At 38.1% G+C, this 22771-nt stretch overlaps 2 protein-coding genes across 3 annotated transcripts; both read right to left on the bottom strand.

The window, feature by feature from the left end:
- Positions 1-9370: 9370 nt before the first annotated feature.
- On the bottom strand, positions 9371-12099 carry mid1ip1l (MID1 interacting protein 1, like). Of its 2 annotated transcripts, XM_088080923.1 has the most exons (3): positions 11942-12055; positions 10836-10875; positions 9371-10349 (listed from the first exon to the last, which is right to left on the bottom strand). In XM_088080923.1, the coding sequence occupies exon 3, from the start codon at positions 10283-10285 to the stop codon at positions 9794-9796; it is 492 nt and encodes a 163-aa protein (XP_087937049.1). In that variant the 5' UTR covers positions 10286-10349; positions 10836-10875; positions 11942-12055; the 3' UTR covers positions 9371-9793. The 2 variants fall into 2 exon arrangements, with proteins under 2 accessions (XP_087937049.1, XP_042348957.1); XM_042493023.2 differs by lacking the exon at positions 10836-10875 and having other exon boundaries at positions 11942-12099.
- Positions 12100-12880: 781 nt separating this feature from the next.
- Positions 12881-20709, bottom strand: tspan6 (tetraspanin 6). The gene is made up of 8 exons (XM_042493021.2): positions 20504-20709; positions 17265-17453; positions 17101-17175; positions 16920-17015; positions 16432-16587; positions 15540-15623; positions 13792-13876; positions 12881-13573 (listed from the first exon to the last, which is right to left on the bottom strand). Exons 1-7 carry the CDS (start codon positions 20588-20590, stop codon positions 13808-13810), a joined length of 756 nt encoding a protein of 251 aa, XP_042348955.2. The 5' UTR covers positions 20591-20709; the 3' UTR covers positions 12881-13573; positions 13792-13807.
- Between the last annotated feature and the right edge of the window lie 2062 nt (positions 20710-22771).

The raw sequence follows: 22771 nt of genomic DNA, 5'->3' as shown, positions 1-22771 counted from the left end.
TAGAACAGGGCAATTCAAAGTGCTTTACAGAGCAATATAATATAAAACATATTAGAGGGTAGAGACTTACAATAAAGAAGTAAAGAGAAAAGATATAAAAGGTAGAAATCATTCACTAAATGATTCACAATTTAAAAAATCAATAAAAATAACAAAATCGCTGTTAAAAATCTGTCCTGTCCCACCTATCACTTGTGGCTGCAGCTTGATCGTCTGTTTTGACTTGAGCACCGTTTGAATTTTTATGCCTCAGTGCTAGCGATAGCGGAGGCCTGAGGTGTACATCTGTCCATACGTCTGGCCAGTTCTTGTGAATCCAATATCTCAAGAACGCACTCTCACTCTCATTCTTGCAATATCATTACACAAATCACATAGCTTATTGCACCCATAAATAAAAGTATCAATATGACATTGGGCCTAACAATACTTCAGCAAAAGCAAAGCTCTGCATTCAAAATGCATCTCAAGTATTAAGCTATATGCAGTATGTACTTAAAGTACCAAAAGTGCTCATGCAGGATGGCTCCTTTTTTGTTTAGAGGTGAAAAAATACTGCATTGTTGTAAAACATCACAAATAGATAAAAAAACATCTGTCTTTAACTCTGGGTGTCATGCTCCTACGTAAAAGGAGTGGGGGGCTTTTACATCATGTCTGTGTACAGAGGCCAATTTTCTCATAATCAAATGATGGCTGTAGGCTACTAAAAAATACAAGTACAAGCAATACATTTATATAATGTCATATTAGAATATTTAAAGGCATTCACATTACACTGAATAAACGATTAATCACTTATAATCCATAACAGTTTCTTATTATTTAGAACCAGCCCCTCCCCCCATTCAAAGGTTGATTTCATAATACCTCTGAATCTGATTTAAGTGCCGCACACAACTAAAGTCACTTCCTCTGTCAATCAAAACAGTAGTTGTTGACTGAAGCTAAAGCCAAGAGGTCATTAGGTAACACATTAATATTCTTATTGATCACAGTACAAAGTTCACATGCAGTCAAACACAAACAAAAACAAGGGCCAGTTTTTCACTTCCTTGTATGTAGTTGACCTGTTTGTAGTTGTTACATGATTTTTGTTAACTATTAACTACATTCTCTTAAAACACATTAAATGAGAATACTATTTAATTATTATGTAACATTGTGCATAGCTAGAGGGGAGACTTTCTGAATGTCCTCACAGAAGATACTTTCTATTGACGTCTGTTTTTCTCATGGATGTTTTCTGCAGCTCAGCCTCAAACACACAGAAATGTTAATGACATCAGTGAGCGTGCTGGTTCTCATTACCTCTGCAGCACAACAGGGCAGCGTATTGTGAGTCTGTGCACAAAGCTGTGGGCTTCAACGTCTTTCACATGAGATGATTTTACTCCATGGCAACTCCTAGCAACACTGTCTCCACTGCATGCGGGCAGTATACACCGCATCACATTACACAACAACAAACCTGTTTTAGTCACAGACAACAGTTACCGTGGGACCAAGTTAAACACCTGCTGAAGGCCCCCTCAAATTTACCTAGTTGGATGTTACAACAGGCAGTTACAATGAATGTGAAGAAGTAACTTCACCTTTATTGTAATTCCCCCTTTTAATCCACTACATTTATTTGGCATTTAGTTATCAGTTACTTTAAAGAGTAATATTTCCCACATAACACATCATTAAACAACTCAGTATCCACTTTATTAGGTACACCTGTGCAATCAAATATAGTTCTACACAACAGCTCTATCATAAACGGCACCTTGGACACTTTGTGTATAATCAGCTAATATAATAATATAAATTATGTAACAACAACAGGGTTGGAAATCAGCAGCAGCCACCAGCCAAATGCTGGTAAAAGCAAGTGGCTGATAATTTTCTTGCGTGTTACTGGACCAGTAATTTATTGATAAAATCACAATCACTTTCCTTCATCGGTTATTGGTAAAATTAATGGTCAATTAGTCCATAAGTCTTTGCTTATTTCAAACAATACCAAAGCTCACAGCTGCATATTGCATATACTTTGACAGCCTTGCATAAAATGTTGACCAATCAATTAAATTTCCCATTCAATTATATTCTTAACAACGATTAATTGTTGATAATTATTGTCCCTAAAATATAATTCTGTTGCCTAATGAGTACTTATACTTTATTATAAGTATGATTTACAGCTAATGTCTTTGTACTCCTAAAAAAAGTTACATGCTGAATGCAGAACTTTCGCTTGTGATCGAGTGTTTTTCTATTCTGGTTTTGCCACTTGATGCTACTTCCACCACTTCCAATAAGTTAAAAGCCTGCCAGACTCTTCAAGATGAGGCCAGAATTGTAAAAAATTGAACATTTTCAACAGAATGTGAGGAAATAACAGTTTTCAGTTTGTGGCTAAAACCTCTTTGTATTGTGGTGCAGAGATATCGACTGAAATGAGCATGATTACCAGCTAGCCAGGCCCATCCCGCCTTGTAGTCACTTTAGGATTTTACCATTGAATCTAATTCAGCAAAGTTTAAATGCTTACATTAATGGCTGTGACATCAGCAATATGCAGATGAGGGTATGACGTCATCTGGAGACTTAAAGCAACTTTTGGAGATAGTGTCAGCTACAATAATGGGGAAAGATTTGGCAACAGTGCAACAACATGAGAGGAAAAAGAACCCAAGTCCAGTATTAGTTTTGTTGTTCTGAGATACCTGCAGTCTCTCCTGACATAAAGCTCAACAGTCTTTCTATGTCCTCGACCTCCTCTTCTGTAATTGGAAAAGCCTGCTTTGATTGAATCTTGTTAGCTCAGTGCAATGTGTACTTGGTTGACCAAGCAGTGTCTGCAAAAAATACAAAGTTCAAAGTTGTTTCTTGTGACGACACGGCTGAGAGCCGGGTGCAGCCAAGTCAACCAGGCCAAGCCAGCAGGCTCACTCGCCCTGTCTGGTTAAGGGTTTCGCTTTCAGTCCAGACGAGACAAAGAATATAGTTGAATTTCCATCGACTTCTTTTTATGCACATTTTCAATTTGTGTATAAAAAAATGTGAGTGGGAACGCCCATAAAGAACGTGAATGTAAAATAAAAAAATATGACACCCAAAGAAAAAGTTACACTTGGGAGAGGTGGGAAGGTAGATATATTGATAAAAGGCAAATCTGACTTAGTGCAATAGAGACCGACTCAGTGAAACATTTTGAAGTCTCCTCATTGTCTAGTTGGATGTAACATGCTAATTTATGAACACAGGGCAGAACTCTCCCAAGAGCAGATAGCTGTAATATTAGTTGTCTGGAAATCCAGAGTGCTCTCCGTCATTATATATTGAACATTTTACTTCTTTTGAGGTTTGACTGATGCTCTTCTTCTGCAGTGGTACAATGGCACCTGAGTGGAGGATAACCAGTTCCCAATATTTGCATAACAGTGGTGGATAAAAAAAGGATAAGAATTCACATTTTCTCTTGCCGGTTTTCTAAAAGGCAGTTAAAACACAACATTTGGATGGAAACCCCACTTAAACCCCAGTTCATGTAATCTGAGTTACAAAATCCACAATACCGGTGTGGTTAGGTCGCCACTTCAGGGCAGTATGCAGCCAAGCTAGGCTAAGCTATTTTTCCTTATTCTGATTCTTAATGTCAAATCTTTGTTTCAGTCCAGGCATTGGTCAAAGCCAAAATATGTCCAAAGTAAGATAATCTGAAGTCCGAAACCCAAAGTCCAAAATAAACTGCTTTTAAGCAAAGACTGTCGAAAAACCGAGAGACACACTGATGGTGCAACGATGACGACACAAACCGTTCCGAAAAGCGTTTCAAATTACGTTGATATTTGGTTTTGACGTTGCTGTTTTATTGCTATGTTTTTTTGTTTTTGATTTAAAGCTAAGAAGCTTTAACATAAACTACAGGCCGACACTACATGTGAAGTTTATAGAGTAGCAGTGTCATTTTGAATCCGCTCTATTCTATGTCAGATTTAGCGTTTTCCTGCCCTGCTGTTAGTTATTTGGCCTGGAGGTGAATCGAGAATATGAATAAGAGTCTCAAAGTCACATATTTGTCTCTTTTGTTTGTTTTCACAGTTAACTTAAAGGTTCACTGCAATGTGGCTGAATATTAGAGCAAACAGCAGTGACTGCTCTCAGGTGTTTACTCAGGGAGCAGTGCTGTTACCATAGAAAGTGCAGAATAAGACCGAACAGGAGACAAGAACAAACAGCTGGTGTAGGTGTGGCTGCCAGGTACATATTGGTGCTGTACGTGCACTGCTGAAAAGATATAAATCTTTATTTAGGATCACATTATTGACTCTTTGACGTCACCTGCATCGGGTTAACTCAACCTGCTTCATAAAGTAATAATCTGTGCTGCTCTGTCTGGTTGTCTGGTGCTTAATCCCTGTCAGGTAGGAGTTTTACAGCTGTTGAGCAACCAACAGTGCTGCTGAGGTGAAGCAGATTGCTTCCAGAAAAGGGACAGCCATTGTCTGGCCAAGTCTGTGATCACGCAGCCTCATGCTGGCAGGCGGCGTGGGGCAAAGACCTGCCAACTATACAGCAATTCAAGAGGCCTTTCAACACCAACTGTCTCCCATGTCCCAAGATATGTCTGTCACATTGCCCTGAAAAGCTCTTATGACACATGAGCACAGACAAAAATATCAGACATCTAAACAACTATTTACATTAGGGCTCTGATTTTTATAAAGCCACACATTAAATGTCATCCACCACTTTAGAAAATGGACTTAAAAGCAGTTTTGTAAAAAGCTGCAGTGCACAATGAGACAGCATATCTTCCTCTCAACTCTGGAGCTATTTCAAAACTGCAGTGCACTGAGTGGTTGCAACCGTTTGCTCTCAGGTTTCTCAAGATATTACTGTGACTTGGGGAGACTTGTACGTGCCGGCAGTCAGTGCTGTATTATAGAATATCAATGTCATGGTTCAAGACCTTTGAGATTTGTTTTGATGGAGCTGTTGACTGTTATGACTAATATTTGATATCTGAAATATCTGAAATTATTAATTGTTGATTTTTTTAGGACATATTTTTCATTTATTGAGAATAGTATTATCAGACAGGTCATAAAGTTAATAATAATAATATTAAGAATTATACATTTTATTTGTATAACACCTTTCATACAAGAAATGCATCCCAACGTGCTTTACAACAAAGAAATAACATGCACCAAGTGCTAAAGTTAAAGAGATAAGTTTTTTGTTTTGTTTTTAAAGATTTTAAAAGATTTTGAAGCGAGGTGGCTTCTCTGATATCTGTAGGCAGTGTGTTCCAGAGCTTTGGGGTGTAACAGACAAACGCTGCATCCCCAGTTTTCTTTTGGCTGTTTTGGGGAGCTTCCAGTAGACCAGCTGCAGATGAGCCATGTGTTTAGGTAAGGAACAAGGAACAAGAGAGTTAGCAATGTAACTTGGTCCTAGCCTATTTTTTACTTTGCATGCAAGGAGAAGGACTGTTAAATCAATTCTAAATGTTACAGGAATCCAGTGCAAAGCAGCTAAAACTCGGCTGATGTGCTTTCTCATCAACTTTCAAGCTGCAGAGTTTTGGATCAGCTGAAGTCTCTCAGTGTATTTTTTTAGTACACTAGTAAAAGTTACATAAGAAGATCAATACCAGTCTCATAACTGTCTGTCAAAGATAATGCCACAGCCAGCAGCTGGTTATCTTTGCTTTGCCAGAAACTGGAAGCAGGATAAACAGCTTTCCTGGCTCTGTCTGACACTTTCAGTTTATTAATAAACATGTGTTATTCATAGACAGTAAAGAATAATGGATGTAGCCACCCTCTTGGCTTGTGGACCCCCATTTTGAAGCCCAGAGTTTGACATTTTGGCCATTGCAATCTTGACTTTTTGAAGCCAGAAGTGACCATATTTGGATAAAAAGAGTGGAGCTAACTCTACTGCTAGCTACTAGCTTGGTTGGTATGGTGCATTTATAGCTATAGTTAACTGTCATTACACTAATGCTAATTTTCCCTTGAAAAAAGAAACAGATCCATAACCTTTCAAACAAAATCTACACTAATTGGAAAAACTGAATGTCCAAGGGTTTTTAGTACAATCAAGCGCTAAAAAAGTCTTTGTAGGCAACAAAAAATGTTAGTGTTAACTTTCATAAACTGAAAACATAATGAAATAGCAACAGCTATGGCTACACGTACACTTTGTGAATCTGGAGTCGTGCCATAGTTACATTACCAATGGTGACGTAGCGACGTGTCAATGGACAGCACCCTGCTGTCACTCAAACCAGCCATGCCCTTAATTATGCAAAACCTTAAGCCCTATTAACATAAAACTGTTGAGTTATAATGAAAAAGTAATTCCCAATACAGTTGTCATTAGCTGAAGGTTAGAAACCAAATCATATTTTTGCACCAGGCTGTAAACATGTTTATTTCTGCTGTTAATTTGGGCATTTTAACATGGGGATCTGTGGGGACTGACCTACTTCTGGAGCCAGCCTCAAGTGGCCATTTGAGGAATTGCAGATTTTGGCACTTCAGCGTTGGCTTCTTTTTTCAGCCCTGGAGGTTTTTAGGTTTTATCTAATTTGTGTAAAATGTACAGAAATTCAAGAATTGAACCCACGTGGATAGAGTGCTCGAGGCATGACGTTTTTTTGCAGGCCAAAATAGAAGTTAGCAACACTGTGGTTCCCTTGTTAGAAAGCTTGTAGGATTTTTACATTGGATTTGATGGAGAATATAATCTCTGTGACAAACATTGAGACTTAAATGTACATACTTGCATATTAAATACACTTTTTTATCAGATAATTATCACAAATGAATGTCAATTTTTAATTTTTTTTTTAAACTTAAATACAATAGCCAGAAGTAACAAGCTAATGTATGGCTATAAACAAACTGATACCACAATCGCATAACTTAAACATCGCTACCACAGAAGGCTGTTAAGACATTTGGCGTTCTGTACTCTCACTTAGCCACTTGCTAGCAACTGCCTTTTTTAAGACGCATAAAAGCTTCAAAATTCACAAGTACAGTATTTACTGACATATTATAAGTCGCAGTGTGAAAGACGTTATTTTAGGCATCTAACCAAAAACCCAGTGACTTCAGTGACCGAGAGTTAACTGCTAAAATGCTAACTCGTTTCTGGGTTCAAGGACTCATTCCTGCACCACTCTGTGTGCAGATTTCCCAAAAATGTTGAGCTTTGTCTTTAAGCTGGGACTTAATAAGTACTAAATGTGTAGATTTGATTGCTGTATTTTGCAGATTTTGGTTGGATTAGGTTGAAATATTGTTACAATAGAAAACCAAATTTCTATTCACATTGACAGTCTAGCCAGCTGTCAGCGGCTGGGTTGACCCAGTTTATCTGAGTGGGCTGAGGCACAGTGACCAGCACAGCCATTTTGATTTGTAGCCATTTGTATGGCCCATTGTGAGGGTGGAAAAAAAAGAGGAGGACTTGCAGCCTCGCACCACAGGGCTCAGGCAGCACTTTTTATGCAAACTCTCAGACCTCGGCATGCTGGCTGCTGCTAGTCAGTGGAGCACCAGTTTGTTTGACCATGTCTGCCCTCCACTCGCTTCCTGGATGCCCTTCATCAAACCACAATCTCTTAATCACTGCTCTGCCTTTGAGGGGAAAAAAACCCTTTGCGACCGGATTGGCTGCTCTGTTGCTAAGGGGAGGGTTTCACTTAGTGATGGATAGATGTGGCAGCTGGTGGAGCAACCAGTTTGACCAACATATATATCAATTTAACACTTCATTTATACTCCACTGGCATCATGTTCAACGTGACAAAGCTGCAGAAATGTGTGATCGATATCCTCTAAATCTCACAAAGTGCTGCAGAGGTGTTAAAGATGAAGTTCTTTGTGCCACCAGGGTGCCATTTTTTAGATTTATTTTATCAAGTTTATTGTCTCACCCAAATAAAGTCTTATCACCTCTGATGGGTGGATGAACTTTACACCTTTAATAACCCTCTTTCCGATTTTGTTCCCACAGCTTGAGCTGATTAGTGGACTGTAAGTGTCAACAAAAATTAAGATGGGAAATAGAACAAAAGTAGGCCTCATGCTAAAGTGTTTGTTACATCCTGACACTTTGTAATGTGTGTGAAAATAAGGGCACACGTGTATTTTGTAATTTGTCTTGGGGGTCCCATCCTATGCTTATTATTAATTTGGATATGATTACATGCTTTAATGTTTTTAATTATTTTTTGCTCATACTGTCTGCTGGAATATACCTGTATTCACCCTGTGTTTAAAACAGTTTTTAAGCACCTGTCACTTTTTTCTTTATAAAGCCATGTTACATGAGCTGCCTCCTCTACTGACTTCCAAAACTGTCATCAGTTATGGAGTTATGGATAATATGGACCATATGAATTTCTCTGAATGGAGCACTTGATACGTTCACAGAATTTATAGTGCACCTATACCTGTTTTACAATAAAAGGGCATGGGAATCTGTATTTTTAAGGCCTTTAAAGCAAGCTGAAAAACTGTAAAACTTAAGTAATTATCAGCCATTTTCTGCAGAAAATTATGAAATCCAAATAGCCAGTGTAGTTTGAATATGTACTTTAGATATGTTAAAACAAAGTTAAGTGCTAGATTGCATCTACATTGTAGGCAGACAAACCTCCACAAATATTTTGTCTACTGCACCCTGAAGGGTGAACAAGCTGCAGGATATCTGTAGGTGATTTGCCTTTCAGCACAATTTTCATTTGCATAAAAAAGCAATAATGCAAAATAAGCTAACAAATGCTGCCTGAGCACCATGACCTCTTTTTGCAGCACCTCTTTACATCTTCTCCTTTAAGGTAAATCCTTAAGCTAAGCACTTTTTAATCCTTCAACAGCAACATTATGTAAAGCTGCTAAACTTGCCCTACATACAGGAAACGGTGAGTCAAGTCTGTTGTAGTTTTCATGTTACGGCATGTCAAATGCATCATAACACATTCCTGCAAAGCACTGAGAACAAGAAAACCCCCCACATTGTTTTGTAACCAAGTTACTAAGAGGAAAAGGCAGCAAAACCTCTAACATCCTTCCTGTTGGCTGTGACAAACAAAACTGAAAACATTAAAAGTTTCCAATTATTTATTTCAGATTTACTGCTTCAATAAAAAAAAATTGAAATATCCAATGGCAAACAAAGAATCATTTCATCATAAACATTTTGATGAACCGTATAAGCAGACAATGGCCAGTAGCTGAACAGGGCATGAAAGTATACAAAAAGTCAAGGCACGCCATGTTACAGTTGGATAGATTAAAACCTCAGCAGGTAGGAGCCCTTCAGCTCAGCATTAAAATGATCTTTTTTTTAAAAAAAAAAAAAAAAAGGAGGGACAGAATAACCAGCATTCAATTTCTCCTACAGTCAGAAACCTTTTATTCACAATCTGGTGACAAATGCATGCTCAAACTTGAAATGAAAAGACAAAAAAAAGGGGGGCAGGGGGGCAAGTTTCTGCATAAACCAGAGCTGCGCTTCATCTGGACTTAGATTCAATAAACCTCCACCACGCAGTGTCGACCTCTACAGAGGGACATGTGCAGGCGTCACTGGTTTCAAGTGCATTTTGGGGGGGGGCATCGGAGTGTCGCTACTCAGGAGTGAGAGAAGTGAAGTAGTCGCCCTGGTCAGTTCACTGTCCATTGAGATCTATTAGGAAGAGATGGGGCCCTTCTCAACACATCCCATTGTGCAAGTCAAGCAGTCCGAGGGGAGGAAACAGAAACGATAGCGACTTCTATCTCATGAAGTTTCCGCCTCCGATTTCCCTCTTGTACCTGTTGGTGAGGTGGTCGGCTTGCATTGTGAGCTTGGACAGAACTCCAAACAGTCCCCTGAGGTGATAGTGAAACTGATCCTCCAGGTCCGAGTTGTCGTCCGGGAGCAAGTCCCTGGTGACTGGCTGCTGCTCCTCCTGCTTCACAGCCATCTCCAGGAAGCTAGCACCACTGCTCATCTCCCTCTTCAGCAGACCCCACTCCATGTCGTTCTTTATGGACTTGAGGAGCAGGTAGTGCTCGTACATGTCCCTCTGCTTGTTAGGACACTGGGGTTCGTGATTGTTGTTTGGCTCCATCTCACTGACCGCCTGTTCCTCCAGCGGCACGTCTCGGAGCAGGCTCGGCACCATGATGGTCTCATCCATGTTGTTGGCAGCTGCTATGAAGCGGTGCATGACGTTGATGAGCGAGTGCTTGTTGCTGGCGGAGTCGCTGCTGATCTGCATCATTTTGAAGGCTTTTGGTTGGCTTGGTTACAGAATACAGCTGGCAGGTGGTGATATTAAGGCAGAGCTGTAAGAGGAAAAGAGGAAATGTGAGGACGCAGGAAAAAGGGAGGTGTAAAGATTGATCAGATGCAGCAAAAATGAAGCCAAATCCAGGGCCTGGTGCACTTTGAAACAGGTCAGCGTGGATACAAAGGTAATCCATAACCTCTCTCTCACACTCACACTCACACTCACACTCACACACACACACACACACACACACTCTCTCTCTCTCTCTCTCTCTCTCTCTTTCTCGAGTGCAGCTAGGCAGGAAATATGATGAAACAGAGGAAGCTTGTTTCTCAGCTCATCTGCACACTATAACCTGACTTCTAGTAACCCCCCCCCAAAAAAAAATACACACAATGCATCAACCACTATAAATAATCACCATTTCCTGCATTGTATCAGCGCACATTTCAATATGACCTTGACTTCCTGATGATTAAAAACGGGAAGGAAGAGTATCTTTCTTCCTGGTTTGCTTCGAATAAAAATGATGCAGACTTACCTTAACCACGAGGTAACCTGAGAAAATGTTTCTTGTCGTGCTGATTGGATAAAAAAAAAAAATCTTCTCAGGCTCTGCACATCACCCGCCGGGAGGTAAAATACAAATTTCCTCAACTGACTGGCAGCTGAGCTCGGTTATATACCGGATAGCCGGCTCTGGGTGGAGGACTCACAGTAAACTCCGCCCTCCTTCTTTTATTTCTATCGAGCTCTTTGGTTAGTATGGAGGGTGCAGGCGGACCTTCACAGCATCTGATCCCAAACTGACCAATCAGGCGTCAGATTAAGCTGCCAATCACATGTATTTGTCCAGGGCTTGTCTACAATTATCTGCACCCTAGTTACCTCTCATCCTTTCTGGGACGCCTGTAGCCTAAAGGCAGCGCTGATACAAGTTTGCACAGGGATGCACAGCAGGTGTGTAATTTAAATAGGAGTGTTTGGCCTTTGTATGAAAACATGAAATAATGCAGAGTGCTTCGTTTTGGTCAGATAAGTTTTCCGGTTATACGTCACGTCTGTACAGCTGCCTGCTTTATTATGTTACACAGCACTGTCACCTGGTGGTTGGACTTATATTCTGCAGCACTTCTGTACAGAAACTCATCTCTACACACAGATGCCAGTCATTATTTTACAATATTAATGTGTCTGAGTACATAAAGGCGAGTTATATCAGATGGCTCCTGACGGTTATAGTTCGTAGTATATTTATTCAATAATAATAATAATAATAATAATAATAATAATAATAATAATAATAATAAATAAATAAATATCTGAAGAACTGATAAACTGTATAATTAATCCATAGCAGGAACTGGTTATTAGCATATGTATCAGTATTTTATGTGTATTTTTTGGTAATTGTGTAATTTTGATTCCTCACTTTTATTGTTACAATTTACCTCAGCATTGGGCGGGTTGTAACATTGGCACTTGTATTTTACAGTAATTAATGAACTCTGATATAGTTACAGAAGTTGGAAACATTACAAAGATTTAGCGACATGTACTCGACAAAAGGGATTAGAACCATACCCGATCTCTCATATAATGCTATAATACAGTTTTAATTTATTATGATGTAAATGTTGGTCTTACCTGATAGTTTGAAAAAGCTCCACTGTCGACCTTTATTGTGAAATAATGAGACTGATCCGTATCTACTACTGCATGTATGACAAAGTGCTGAGAGACCAGCAGACATCTTGACATGCACGAGCAGCACAGGTGTATTTAATAAAGTTAATTAGCGAATGAGGCAGAGCATCTTTAAGGTTATAAGTTTCACCTGTGATGTATTGTCATGTGGCTGAGTTGTGAGCAGTCAGTTTTTCAGTTTAAATTATTTTCGAAGCTTGTTGAGGAATGATTATCCATTCATTTACATAGATTGGTTTTACGTAATATATACTTTAAAAGTATGGGTGCGTTATATTCATTATTAGGTTTTTGTGGTTTCAGTCAGACCCCCCACCCCCACCCCCCACCCCATAATTGGCACTTTTGATGGTAAAAGTTGCCGACCCTCATGTCACTAAACTACACATAATACCTTGATTCAGTTTTACTTACTTCCATTTAAAATTTTACCTTATTTAATATTGTATTCATCTTACATAGTTGAGACTATTTCCTTTTTTTATTTGATTTAAAAAAATAATTTCAGTTCAACCCAATCCCCACTTAAAAAAAATTAAAAATGTAATTAACTCTAACAACAAACTGTACTACAGCATCTGAACTATCTACAATATATCTTTAAATGTTATGGTGTTAAATCTATGAATGTTGAATGAATGTTATGGCAATGTTAAATTAAAAGTTGCCCTGCTTATGGAGAAACTAAATGCCTTTCACGTGTTTCACATGTTGTGTTTTGTAAGGATCCCTCCTGAGGCCCCTAAATAACTGAGTCACATTCATCTGCCAAAATATCTCTGTGTGCCAGAATATTTTTGCATCTTCTCAGATGAACATAGCTGCAAACAGCTGTGGGACAGACACAAGCTGCACGCAAGTCTTAGAGCATGCACACCATTAAAGATACTAAATTTCATCTTTATTTATTTTTTTTTCAAGTATTTCACATGCATCCACAAAAGAATAACAATTTAACACTGAAGACTGTGATAAGAAGTTGGTTGGGGTGACTCACAATACTGGCCTCCGTAATCAGTAAGGCTCATTTTAAAGTCCTCGCTGTGAATCACACACACTTGATTTCAGGTGGTGACCTCTTTTAGTCCGCCTGTAAGGCTTATGTTGGTTTCACACACACAGAAATTCACTTTGTGTTGTTTAACATTTAACAGCTTATTGTCTAGATTTTATCTGCTCAGCTACAGACTAACTTTTAGCAAAATTACAAAATAAGGCAGCTGTATTATACAAAAGACACAATAAATGGAAATGTTGACAATTGTTAGAGTTAATTAACTCAAATGAAAGTAACATCTACACTTTATATAAATCCCTAATTAAATCCCAGGAGTAACAAATGATGAAGTGTTTAGGTCCCTTTTGTTTTTTGGTCAAACTACACTGCAGGTAATGTCCCTTTTTTGGATTTCCCTTAACATTTTATCCTTTCTGTGTATTTGTCATTGGTGAATAAAAGAAGAAGCAGTGAGTGTTTTTCCCTGTCTAAAATAATAACTAACATGCGCACAATATTAAAATCACAGGAGATTCTTTCAATTCAGTTTGCATCAGGAGCTGCACGTCAGTGACCTTCAAAGACATAGAGAAGACATGTCAGGCAGGTTGTTAAGATGCTGGAATAAAGCAGTTAATTTGTATTTGCATATTGGATCAATAAATCACTGCTGCAGTTAGTTGAGTGTTGGAGGGTGCACAGTTTGTACTTAATACAGTCTGTGCATGATTCAGTCTCCCAAAAAGAGACAGCAGTGTTCACTTCCCCAACTTTTAATAACCGTAAGTCTCACCTGTGGAAAGTCGCTGTTAGACCATCTCATACTGGTTGTTGGTGATGTATCGAGATAAGCAGCAGGACAGGAATATGCCAATGAGCTGAGAGGAAACGCATTTGAAGACATATAAAGTTATCAAAACAGACACAGTATCAAACACACCAACTTAAATTAAAGGAAGATGATGTTTTCAGCTATAAAAACATTTCACTCTAAGTTAACACTGTAGTTGGAAACTCTTTATTTACTCAAACTGTTCCTACATGCAGATGAGACCGAATAATATGTGAAAATTTTCATATTCCTCTGCCTCCTCTAAGTGCGTCAAATGGCCTCACTGTACATGGAGCTAAAGAGTCTGTTAATGCAATTGTCAATCACTGCTCAGGAACTGACGTCAAACTGCAGTTCTTTTTTTTTTGTTAAGATTATTTTTTTTGGCTCCTATTTTTTGGCTTATATTTTTTATTTATTTATTTTCCTGAGTAGAGACTGAAATGACTGAGGGCTGCGTTAGACATTCCTCGGCTCTGATTGGTTGTTTACTTGCATGGACGGTAGATTGCAACATATACCATAAGAAGCACAACAGTTCAGGGGATTTTTTCACAGATCATCTGTGTCGTACTTCTGTCGGGATATAGAGACAGTTTCGGCAAATATGGCAAAAAATATTTTTCTTAAAGTTACCAACTGTAGCTGCAGATACTGTCACTCTGTCAGCTGCACACAGCAACAACAGCGCTTAGAAAGGCTATAAATAACTGTACACATAAACTACACCGTCTAAACATTTTTACACAGTGAAAACGAAGGTGAAAGTTGAACTTATTATCAGCTGTAAATGTTGTTTGACTCTACACAATGACTTTGACCTGCGGCACTTAGTTTTACTATGTGACAGCTGAATATAATCAACGTGTTAGTGTGGTCACGTTTGTTACAGTCATATCATTTAGGCTGTGAAAACATTACTCTATATTTAATATAAACTTAATAGTTGATCCTAAATTGAGCAGTGAACCGAGATTTTAAATACAGTAAACAGAGAGTGCTAGTTTAATTTTAAGGAACCCTGTGGAGTTTCTGAACACTTGCACCGCTGTGGAGCCATGTTTCTATGAGTGGGTCCCTCTCTTGTTTGTTCTTGTGCACTCACATGAGCATGTGAGTGATGCATTTACCAATTCCTGCCGATAACAGGAATTACGAAACATGGGTGTAAACGGTAAAAGTTTTAATATTATGAAACTCAACACTTGAAGAATAACTCCACCCTGAAATACTGCTAGAAGTCTCCCTATCAGCATATAGAGGAAGCAAAGACTGTAGGAGGCATTTTTGTATATACTTCATTCATCATTTCATTCATTTTTGCCTTTATTAGAAAGTTTGCTGTATTAAGCAGACACAAAATGAGGGGAGACAGAGAGCGGATGGATGACTAACAGAACACCCCTAAAACTGGGATTTATTCAAAACATGTCAGGTTATCCGACTGCTCAAGCTACTTTATTTAATTATAAGTTTATTAAACCGGTAACTTTCATCAGTAGCCCCTGGAGAGATGTTACAAAGTCATCTGTCCAGATGCTGCCCTACCCTTTTGCTGTCTGCGTCACTGCACATCTCAATAATGAAACTTGTGAGAAAGATGTTTCTTTAACCAATATGACAGATGGCCGAAGCGACCAATAACAAGATGCCGCATGGTCCCATTTGTTCTGAGACAGAATACCTGAAAGTGAAAACATGAGATGTACCTGGAAAAATGCGATCCCAAAAGAGATCCCTGCGATGATCCCCAGGTTGGACTCCATCACATGGGTCACCTGTTTGAAGCAGCCCTACAACAGACAAAAGATATTGACAGAAAGACTTTTAAAGCGTCCTTGCTTTTGGTCACAAGTACCCTGCTTGTTTCTAAAACCAAATAGTTCTTTTAAAAGTACACAAATATGTTGTGGTAGTGTAAGGCCCTGACAAGCCAGGCTGACTGTCGGCCATTGGTCAGCGAAAGGCCTTTGGTATGCATCTGTGGCCCTAGTTTTTGTAGTGTTTCCCACAGTCTTGGCACTACTCGGCCGTTGTTGCCTGTTTTTCAGCTGATTCAGCATATTTAATCAGAGTCAAATCACTCTGATTGGCTGTTCAGCTCTGTACACAAGAAGAGAAACGGAAGTGAGGAAAGCAGATGAATATAGCAAAGAGTGTGTGAAATTGAAACAAACCTCTGAAATGAGGTTGGATTATTTTTTGGCCATTGAGCCCTTAAGCAGAATTGGTTCGCAATTTCTTGTGTTGTTGTTCGCTTGTGCACGGTAAATATCCTTTGTTATTTCTACATCAGGTTGTGTTGTTAATGTGCTAACTGGCTAACTAAAGTATTACATCCATCCTGTTTGTCCTACCGTTTCCCTTTTTGAATAAAAAATACAGACTACCGCCGCCTGCTGGTATGGTGAGTTATTCCCTCTCATGACGCTGCAGAAGGCACATGCTGATTGGCCATTTACTGTAGTCCATGCAGTGTGTTAATGTGCAACTTTTTGGCCGAGGCATAGGTGACGTGAGGTGGCGCAGCAGTCACCCTTTGCCGCCACTACTTCTTGGATGTTGGTTTGGTGCGTCTGAGCCTTAAGGCATTGAGCTCACCACTTTGTACACCTCTTTCTTGGCTTTGTCAAGGTCTTTCAGGGTCTCCGGTGAGCATTTGGTGTTGTCTTCACAGCAGCTGGCGGGGATACCTTTGTCTTTAAAATACTGCGTTTCATTCCAGTCAGTATAGTTGTTCACCCCGCAACAATGCAACTGTATGGGGAAAAAAACAGCAACAAAATGAAAAACAACATAGTAACATATGTTTTTATAAGACAGAAAAGTGGGTCAAAAGGGGTTCTGAATACTGAAAACAACACAATGAATAACATCACTGCAGATGTTTCGGATCAATAGGGAAAACACCAGCAGTGACGGGAGCGACATGCGCTTAAGTTTAACCCCACAGAGAGCAGCACTTGCTCTGCTCTGTGTGTGTTTAGTTGCCCTTTGTAAATGTTCTGCTATAAACGAGGTATTTGGTTTGTACAGTGAAAGTCAGATAAGAGTAGCACCATAGGTGTAATGGAAAACTTCCCACTTACAGTCCTCTGGATGGCATCAACTGCAATGCTGCTGCTGTCTGTGCTATTGTAAGACATCACGGCCTTTTTATAGGCGTCACCGAGCTTGGCCTTGATCTGGTGAATTCAACACAAAGAGGATTATATATTTTAATGTACGGATGTGATCAATTTATAAAAATGTATTTGACAAGTCACTCACCTCATGTCTGAAGATAAAGCCTGAGATACCGGCCACAAGCTCAGCCAGGAACACCAAGGTCAGAAACATGGCGTACTGACGGAACCAGCGAAAAAACAACAACTTTTAAACAAGGTCACACTTGAAGGCAATGAATCAGGGATATTTACTGCGCTGACACTGACCAGTTTGAGCATCCACGGGCTGCCGCGGCATGTAGCGAAGCAACCGAACAGTCCGAAAATAACGATGGTGGCTCCGGTCCCGATGAGGACATATGGCGCATTGGTATTCTCCTCTGAGGACAGAGAGAAATAGGCCTCCAGGCTCACCTTCCCCCACACGCCGACGGCCAGCAAGATCACGCCTGTGAACTAAAGACGACAGCAGGGCTTATCAATTTTAGCATCAAAGAGCCAAAGAAAGGTATGAGTAGGTTTTTAGGCTCAAAACCATTTGATCAGTAACACACCGGTATAGTTAAAGGGTACATTTTATGAGATCAGAGCCTTTGTGAATTATTATCAAATCAATAGTATTTAGATTTAGCTTTAATTATTTTATGCTGAAAGCTTCAGTTGGTCCCCTCAATGAAAATAACTTTTGATGATCTGTGAAAAAAATGTCCAGTCTCTAACGCAGCTGTCAGTGATTTATGTCACTCTATGAACTGCAGTCAAACTAGGCAGAGATGATCAAATCTGATTTAAGACTCTATTTGCCTGTTTCTTGCCTCAAATATTTCAGATTTATATTTTGGTGTACTGTTTAGCTATAAAATGAGAAGGTTTGTGCCTAGGCTGCCATGTTGAAAACATTCGAGCCAAACAGTCTTTCTTAAATTTATAAATGTGCCACTAAGCTTAATTACTTCCTGAGTGGGTTTTTTTTTGCGTATAAAAACAGTAAGGTCACAAAATTTGATCAGATCTGGATTTTCAGAAATTCTGATATTTTTTACAAATTGGAACAGGTTCCAATATACAACAGGTTATTGGGTGTAAAACTCGAACACAAGAAACTTTATTTTGGTTATCAAATATTTATGTGTTAAGTAAAAATGTCAAAATGTGTACTGGTTTTAGCATCATGAATGTATAAATCCCCCTTTTTTATGTCACATTTTATATTTTGATCATTTTCGATTGTGAATATTTAGTATTATTAGTATTTTGATTAATTGTTTGACATTTTTGCATAAATGCCAAAAAAATTAGCTGAATCCAGCGTTGCAAATTTGAAAATTTACTTGTTTTCTTTGACATCTTTGTTGTGACAGTAAATGTTTTAGCTTTGGGCTGCTAGTTGGACAAAACAAGACATTTGAAGACAATCAAGAAATTATGTGTGAGACAATTAAAATAACTCTTGGTTGCCATAATTGAAACATAACCCTCTTTATGCCGAGTGTCAGGCCTCCTAACACACCTCTTAAAATATTTAAATGTCTTGGCAACCAACCAGAGATCATGCATATATAGCTTCTCATACAGATCAGTGATCTGCACTGAATCTGGAAAATGAGATACTTTTAATTCAGAATGACAATAGGCTGAATCCAACAAAAACATAATTTCCCTCATTGATTTCCACTGCGTAATCTGTTCTCAGGGAAGGAAATGCAGATGTAGACGCAGATGGGTTAGAGTGGATACTGGAGCTCTGACACACACCGTGGGTGGAGTAAAAACAGATAAAACTTTTAATATGTTTAGCAATCGTCATGTACTTGATAAACTCTTCTTGTGTCAGTCATACAATAGATGAAACAGATGCTGCAGATTAATTATTTACCTGTCAACATTTCAGTAAATGCACACCTGGGATATACCACACCAGCCGCAGCCTGAGGTTTAATCATCTCAGCATCTTTTTCCTTTATGACTGCCCACACAAGTCATTAGCCTGAGGGACGGCATCAGCTCAACCAGCCAAGAGCAATAAATTGCCAGATAAAAGCACTGACGTGAACTTTGTGTTAGCAGCAGCAGCCTGAGATGGCTGTTTGCTCTGTACAAAGATTAACAGAGGAGCCACGATACCTGCTCATTTTCTTCACAAGACAAGCTTATGTTTTTTTTTTTAAGTAATAATGTCAGCAACTTTTTTTTAACAATGCCTTGATTAATAACTTTGTTAGAAACAATAATAAATGATTTGTTGATGGACAGGTTGATTGACACAAAAGTAGTCAGCGACTATTTCAAAGTCATTTTTCAATTAAAATCACTGCTCTTCCTTCTCTAACATGAAGATTTTCATTTTTTCTTTGTCTTGTGCAATAATACAAACCTAACTTTACTTTTAACCTAACTATTTTTGTGTTTTGGACTGTTGGTCAGACAAAACGAGACATTGAAGGTGTTGCCTTGGACTGATTGTAATTGTTTTGGCATTTTCACAACTAAGTGACCTTTTAAAACAGGACCATTAATTGACTACATCTTTCCTTCATCAAATAATCAAATAGAAGAGGCTGGAATGGCAACATGTTAATTCCCATAACATAATATCACCTTTCTTGTAAAATTACAATTTCATTTGCAAAAAAGTACAACTTTTTCCTCGTAAAATCACGACTTTATTCTTGTAATATTACAACTATATTTTCATAAAAGTACAACTTTTTTTCTCTAAATATTACAACTTATTTCTTGTAAAATTCCAACTTTAATCTCATAATATTAAGATCACATTCTCCTAAAACTATGACTTCATTCCCGTTATATTCAAAATATTCTGTCACAGTATTACAACTTTATTTTCAAAGTCTCAAAAAAGGTTTTTCCTCAATGTGGCCCTAAAAATCCATCATAATTCACAATTAATCTGAAATGTTAAAAAAAAAATAAGATGCAAGAGTGCATTAAAAAAGCATCAAATTAGAGCTTGTTCATATAAAATAAAATTCCCACTTAAGTATCACCCTGGATCCCCCTCCAGGCTAAGCCCCAAATGTCCCCAAATTCTAGAGTCGCCCCTGTGATTTATTGCCTGTCAATCGATTCATCGGCTATTGCGTCAGTTTTACGTACAATTGAGTTGGACTGTAGAACAACAATAATATAAATGTTAAATCTGACCTTCGATTGATGATATATCGCTTCTAATAACTAAGTTGTTATTGATAAGGTCAGGTGAAATGGCTAACGACGCTGATAAATCTGAACACAAACAACTGCTCCGACGTCTCCGACGGACGGTACGTTTTCAACAAGTGGTCCTTTATATCAACACAAACCAGCCTCGCGTTAACCTGAGGAAATTTACTCTGCATATTTAACTCCGTGTATGTGTGTGTGTGTGTGTCTGTCGTGATTTACGGAAATGATGTTAGTTAGCCTTGTTGGCAGCTCCGCCGCCGCTTTTAGCCCATTGTTGCTCCTTTAGCTTGTTGTCCCCCATTACATGTCATGCAGCTCACCCAGAATATGAGGCTGTAGGAGATGAGGAAAGTCTTCAGGCAGGTGATCACTGGCTTCGTCTGAAGCCGGCGAGACGGCGGCGACATGCTGCTGTTTTTGGTTTAAACTGGAAAAAAAGACAGAGAAAAGTTGACTTCCCAGCGCCCTGAAGGGAAGAGGGGGAGAAAAAACTTCAGGATGAATCCGAGGAGGGAGGGGGAAGTGTCGTCACTAACCCAGATTCACTTTCCTGAAGGGAAAAACAGCTCCAACAGTCAAGTGAGCAGCACACACGTTTACAGCACACACCAGCCTAAAAGTACAGATTTCAAAACAAAACAACATGCAGCTTTGATTTCATTTGGATTTAAATTAAGATTTATTTCGAACATGTAAAAAAAGGACAGAGGGAAACAATTAGAAGCAGAAAGACAAAAAAAAGGAAATTTTAACAATGACAATGAAAAACATAAAGCAAAAGATATGGTCAAACTCATGGTGACAGCAATGATTGAATTAATTAATCTTTATTCCGAACATGCAAAAACAAAACACAAATAAACGCAAACAAGCTTTACAGCAAGTGCAATGAACACACACGCAGGCACGCACACACATACACACACAAACATATATATTATATACGCATACTCACACATAGGTTTAAATATTTGAACAGCGTTGAGAAAAAGTACAAATTTCTTTAATCCGACCCCTTCTTCATAAGTCATTGAATTTTAATGTTTAATGTAATTATTAATTTAAACCTGTACTGTAATTAATTAAAAATAAAAATATATACACCCACATACCCCAAATCAAATATCCGCAATTTATCATTATTATTTACAGAAAAAAAGGAGGAAGATTTCTTAACATGAGTATCTCTCTCTCTCTCTCTCTCTATATATATATATATATATATATATATATATAAATTGTTTAAAGTTTTTCCCCACCAATCTTTAAAACCACAAATTCGGACAAAACCCTTGTCTAATGTAGAGTCACAGTCACCAGAATATTCGATCAAAGGTATGCTTTTATTTTGAGGGCAGTAGTGTGATTTCCTGGCTCGTGCTGTGTGACTTTCTAGTCAGATGCAGTATTTCTCTGGTGATGTGACACAGTTGAATGGGCTAAATTACATCAGCTGGGTAAATATAATTATCATAACATGGCCATCCAAAGATAAACATTTAAACTTATTTGACTTCTATTACAGCATTACAGTATATATTTTAGGCTTCCTGTGGGACATAGCCAGTTCTAAATAATAACATGTAATGAAACATTTAAAACAACAAAGTGTACGTTTTTGTTTTTTAAATGAAAATGTATAGAAAAAGTATGGCAACATGCATATTCATAAAATACAGGGGAGTTCAAAATGCGAAGAAACACTTTAATCAACAAATGTAATATACAAGATTGAAAACTGATTACAAAGGAAGTGCTTTTTCAACAAAGCATTTGTGCAGTATTTTATGTGGACACAGGCCATCACAACAAACCTGTGAGATCTATTTTGTTATTGCCAGTTGCAGTCTATTTTTTTGTTTCTATACCTTTAAAGCATTTTTATACTTGGTTTGTTGTGCTATAAAAAGTGTTATATATAGAGGCCTAAAGTATATTATACATAGCCTGATTATTATCTACACCACGCTGTATTTTTATTTATTTGTAACCTGTGATAACATTAACTTTCTGGTTTAACCGTTTGAAACCTGTGCAAATTAGCTTGATTTCATTCAAAAACATGTAAAACATGCAATGAGCACTTTAAATAAATTACCCAAAAATTAGCAAAAGAGTATAGAAAAAGAAAAAATTACCTAAAATTAGCCAATAAATAAGTAAATTACTTAATTAAAAGAACAAAAACAAGAAATCATCTGAAAAAAGTGCTAAAATAATATTTAAGTGATTAACATTTATGATGATGATGATAATGATAATAATAATAATAATAATAATAATGACAATGCTAATAATAAATGCAGATTTTTTGGCATTTTTCCTTAGTTATTTGGAAATGTTCTATTGATTCTATTTCTTTTTTGTTGTTGATTGCCTTTTTCCCCATGTTTTTGAAAGAAATCAAACCAATTTGCTCAATGTTTTAAAAGTTTCAATACTTGTGAAAGGCATCTGAGAGCAGCACAAAAAAAGTGATGTTGATCCAGCTTTTAAAGGGTTAATGAGCCGCTGGAGAGGCGGGGTTTGATAAAGTGGTCCAATCGTCTTGTTTAATGCAGCTGTGGGAGGAAACAACACACACAGGA

This window comes from Plectropomus leopardus, chromosome 8 (genome assembly GCF_026936395.1).
Source record: "Plectropomus leopardus strain MGB_pleo_1.0 chromosome 8, ASM2693639v1, whole genome shotgun sequence".
Lineage (NCBI taxonomy): Eukaryota > Metazoa > Chordata > Actinopteri > Perciformes > Serranidae > Plectropomus > Plectropomus leopardus.
Note: the sequence above shows the minus strand (reverse complement) of the source record. Positions and strands in the feature narration are given on the sequence as shown.

Excerpts from the sequence above, each read along its gene's own strand:
- tspan6 (XM_042493021.2), bottom strand. The coding sequence starts at position 20,590 with ATGTCGCCGCCGTCTCGCCGGCTTCAGACGAAGCCAGTGATCACCTGC. Across the intron at positions 17,454-20,503 it reads CCTACAGCCTCATATTCTGG|TTCACAGGCGTGATCTTGCT; the intron begins GTGAGCTGCATG and ends TGTCGTCTTTAG. Across the intron at positions 17,176-17,264 it reads GCCCGTGGATGCTCAAACTG|TACGCCATGTTTCTGACCTT; the intron begins GTCAGTGTCAGC and ends TGGTTCCGTCAG.
- mid1ip1l (XM_042493023.2), bottom strand. The coding sequence starts at position 10,285 with ATGATGCAGATCAGCAGCGACTCCGCCAGCAACAAGCACTCGCTCATC.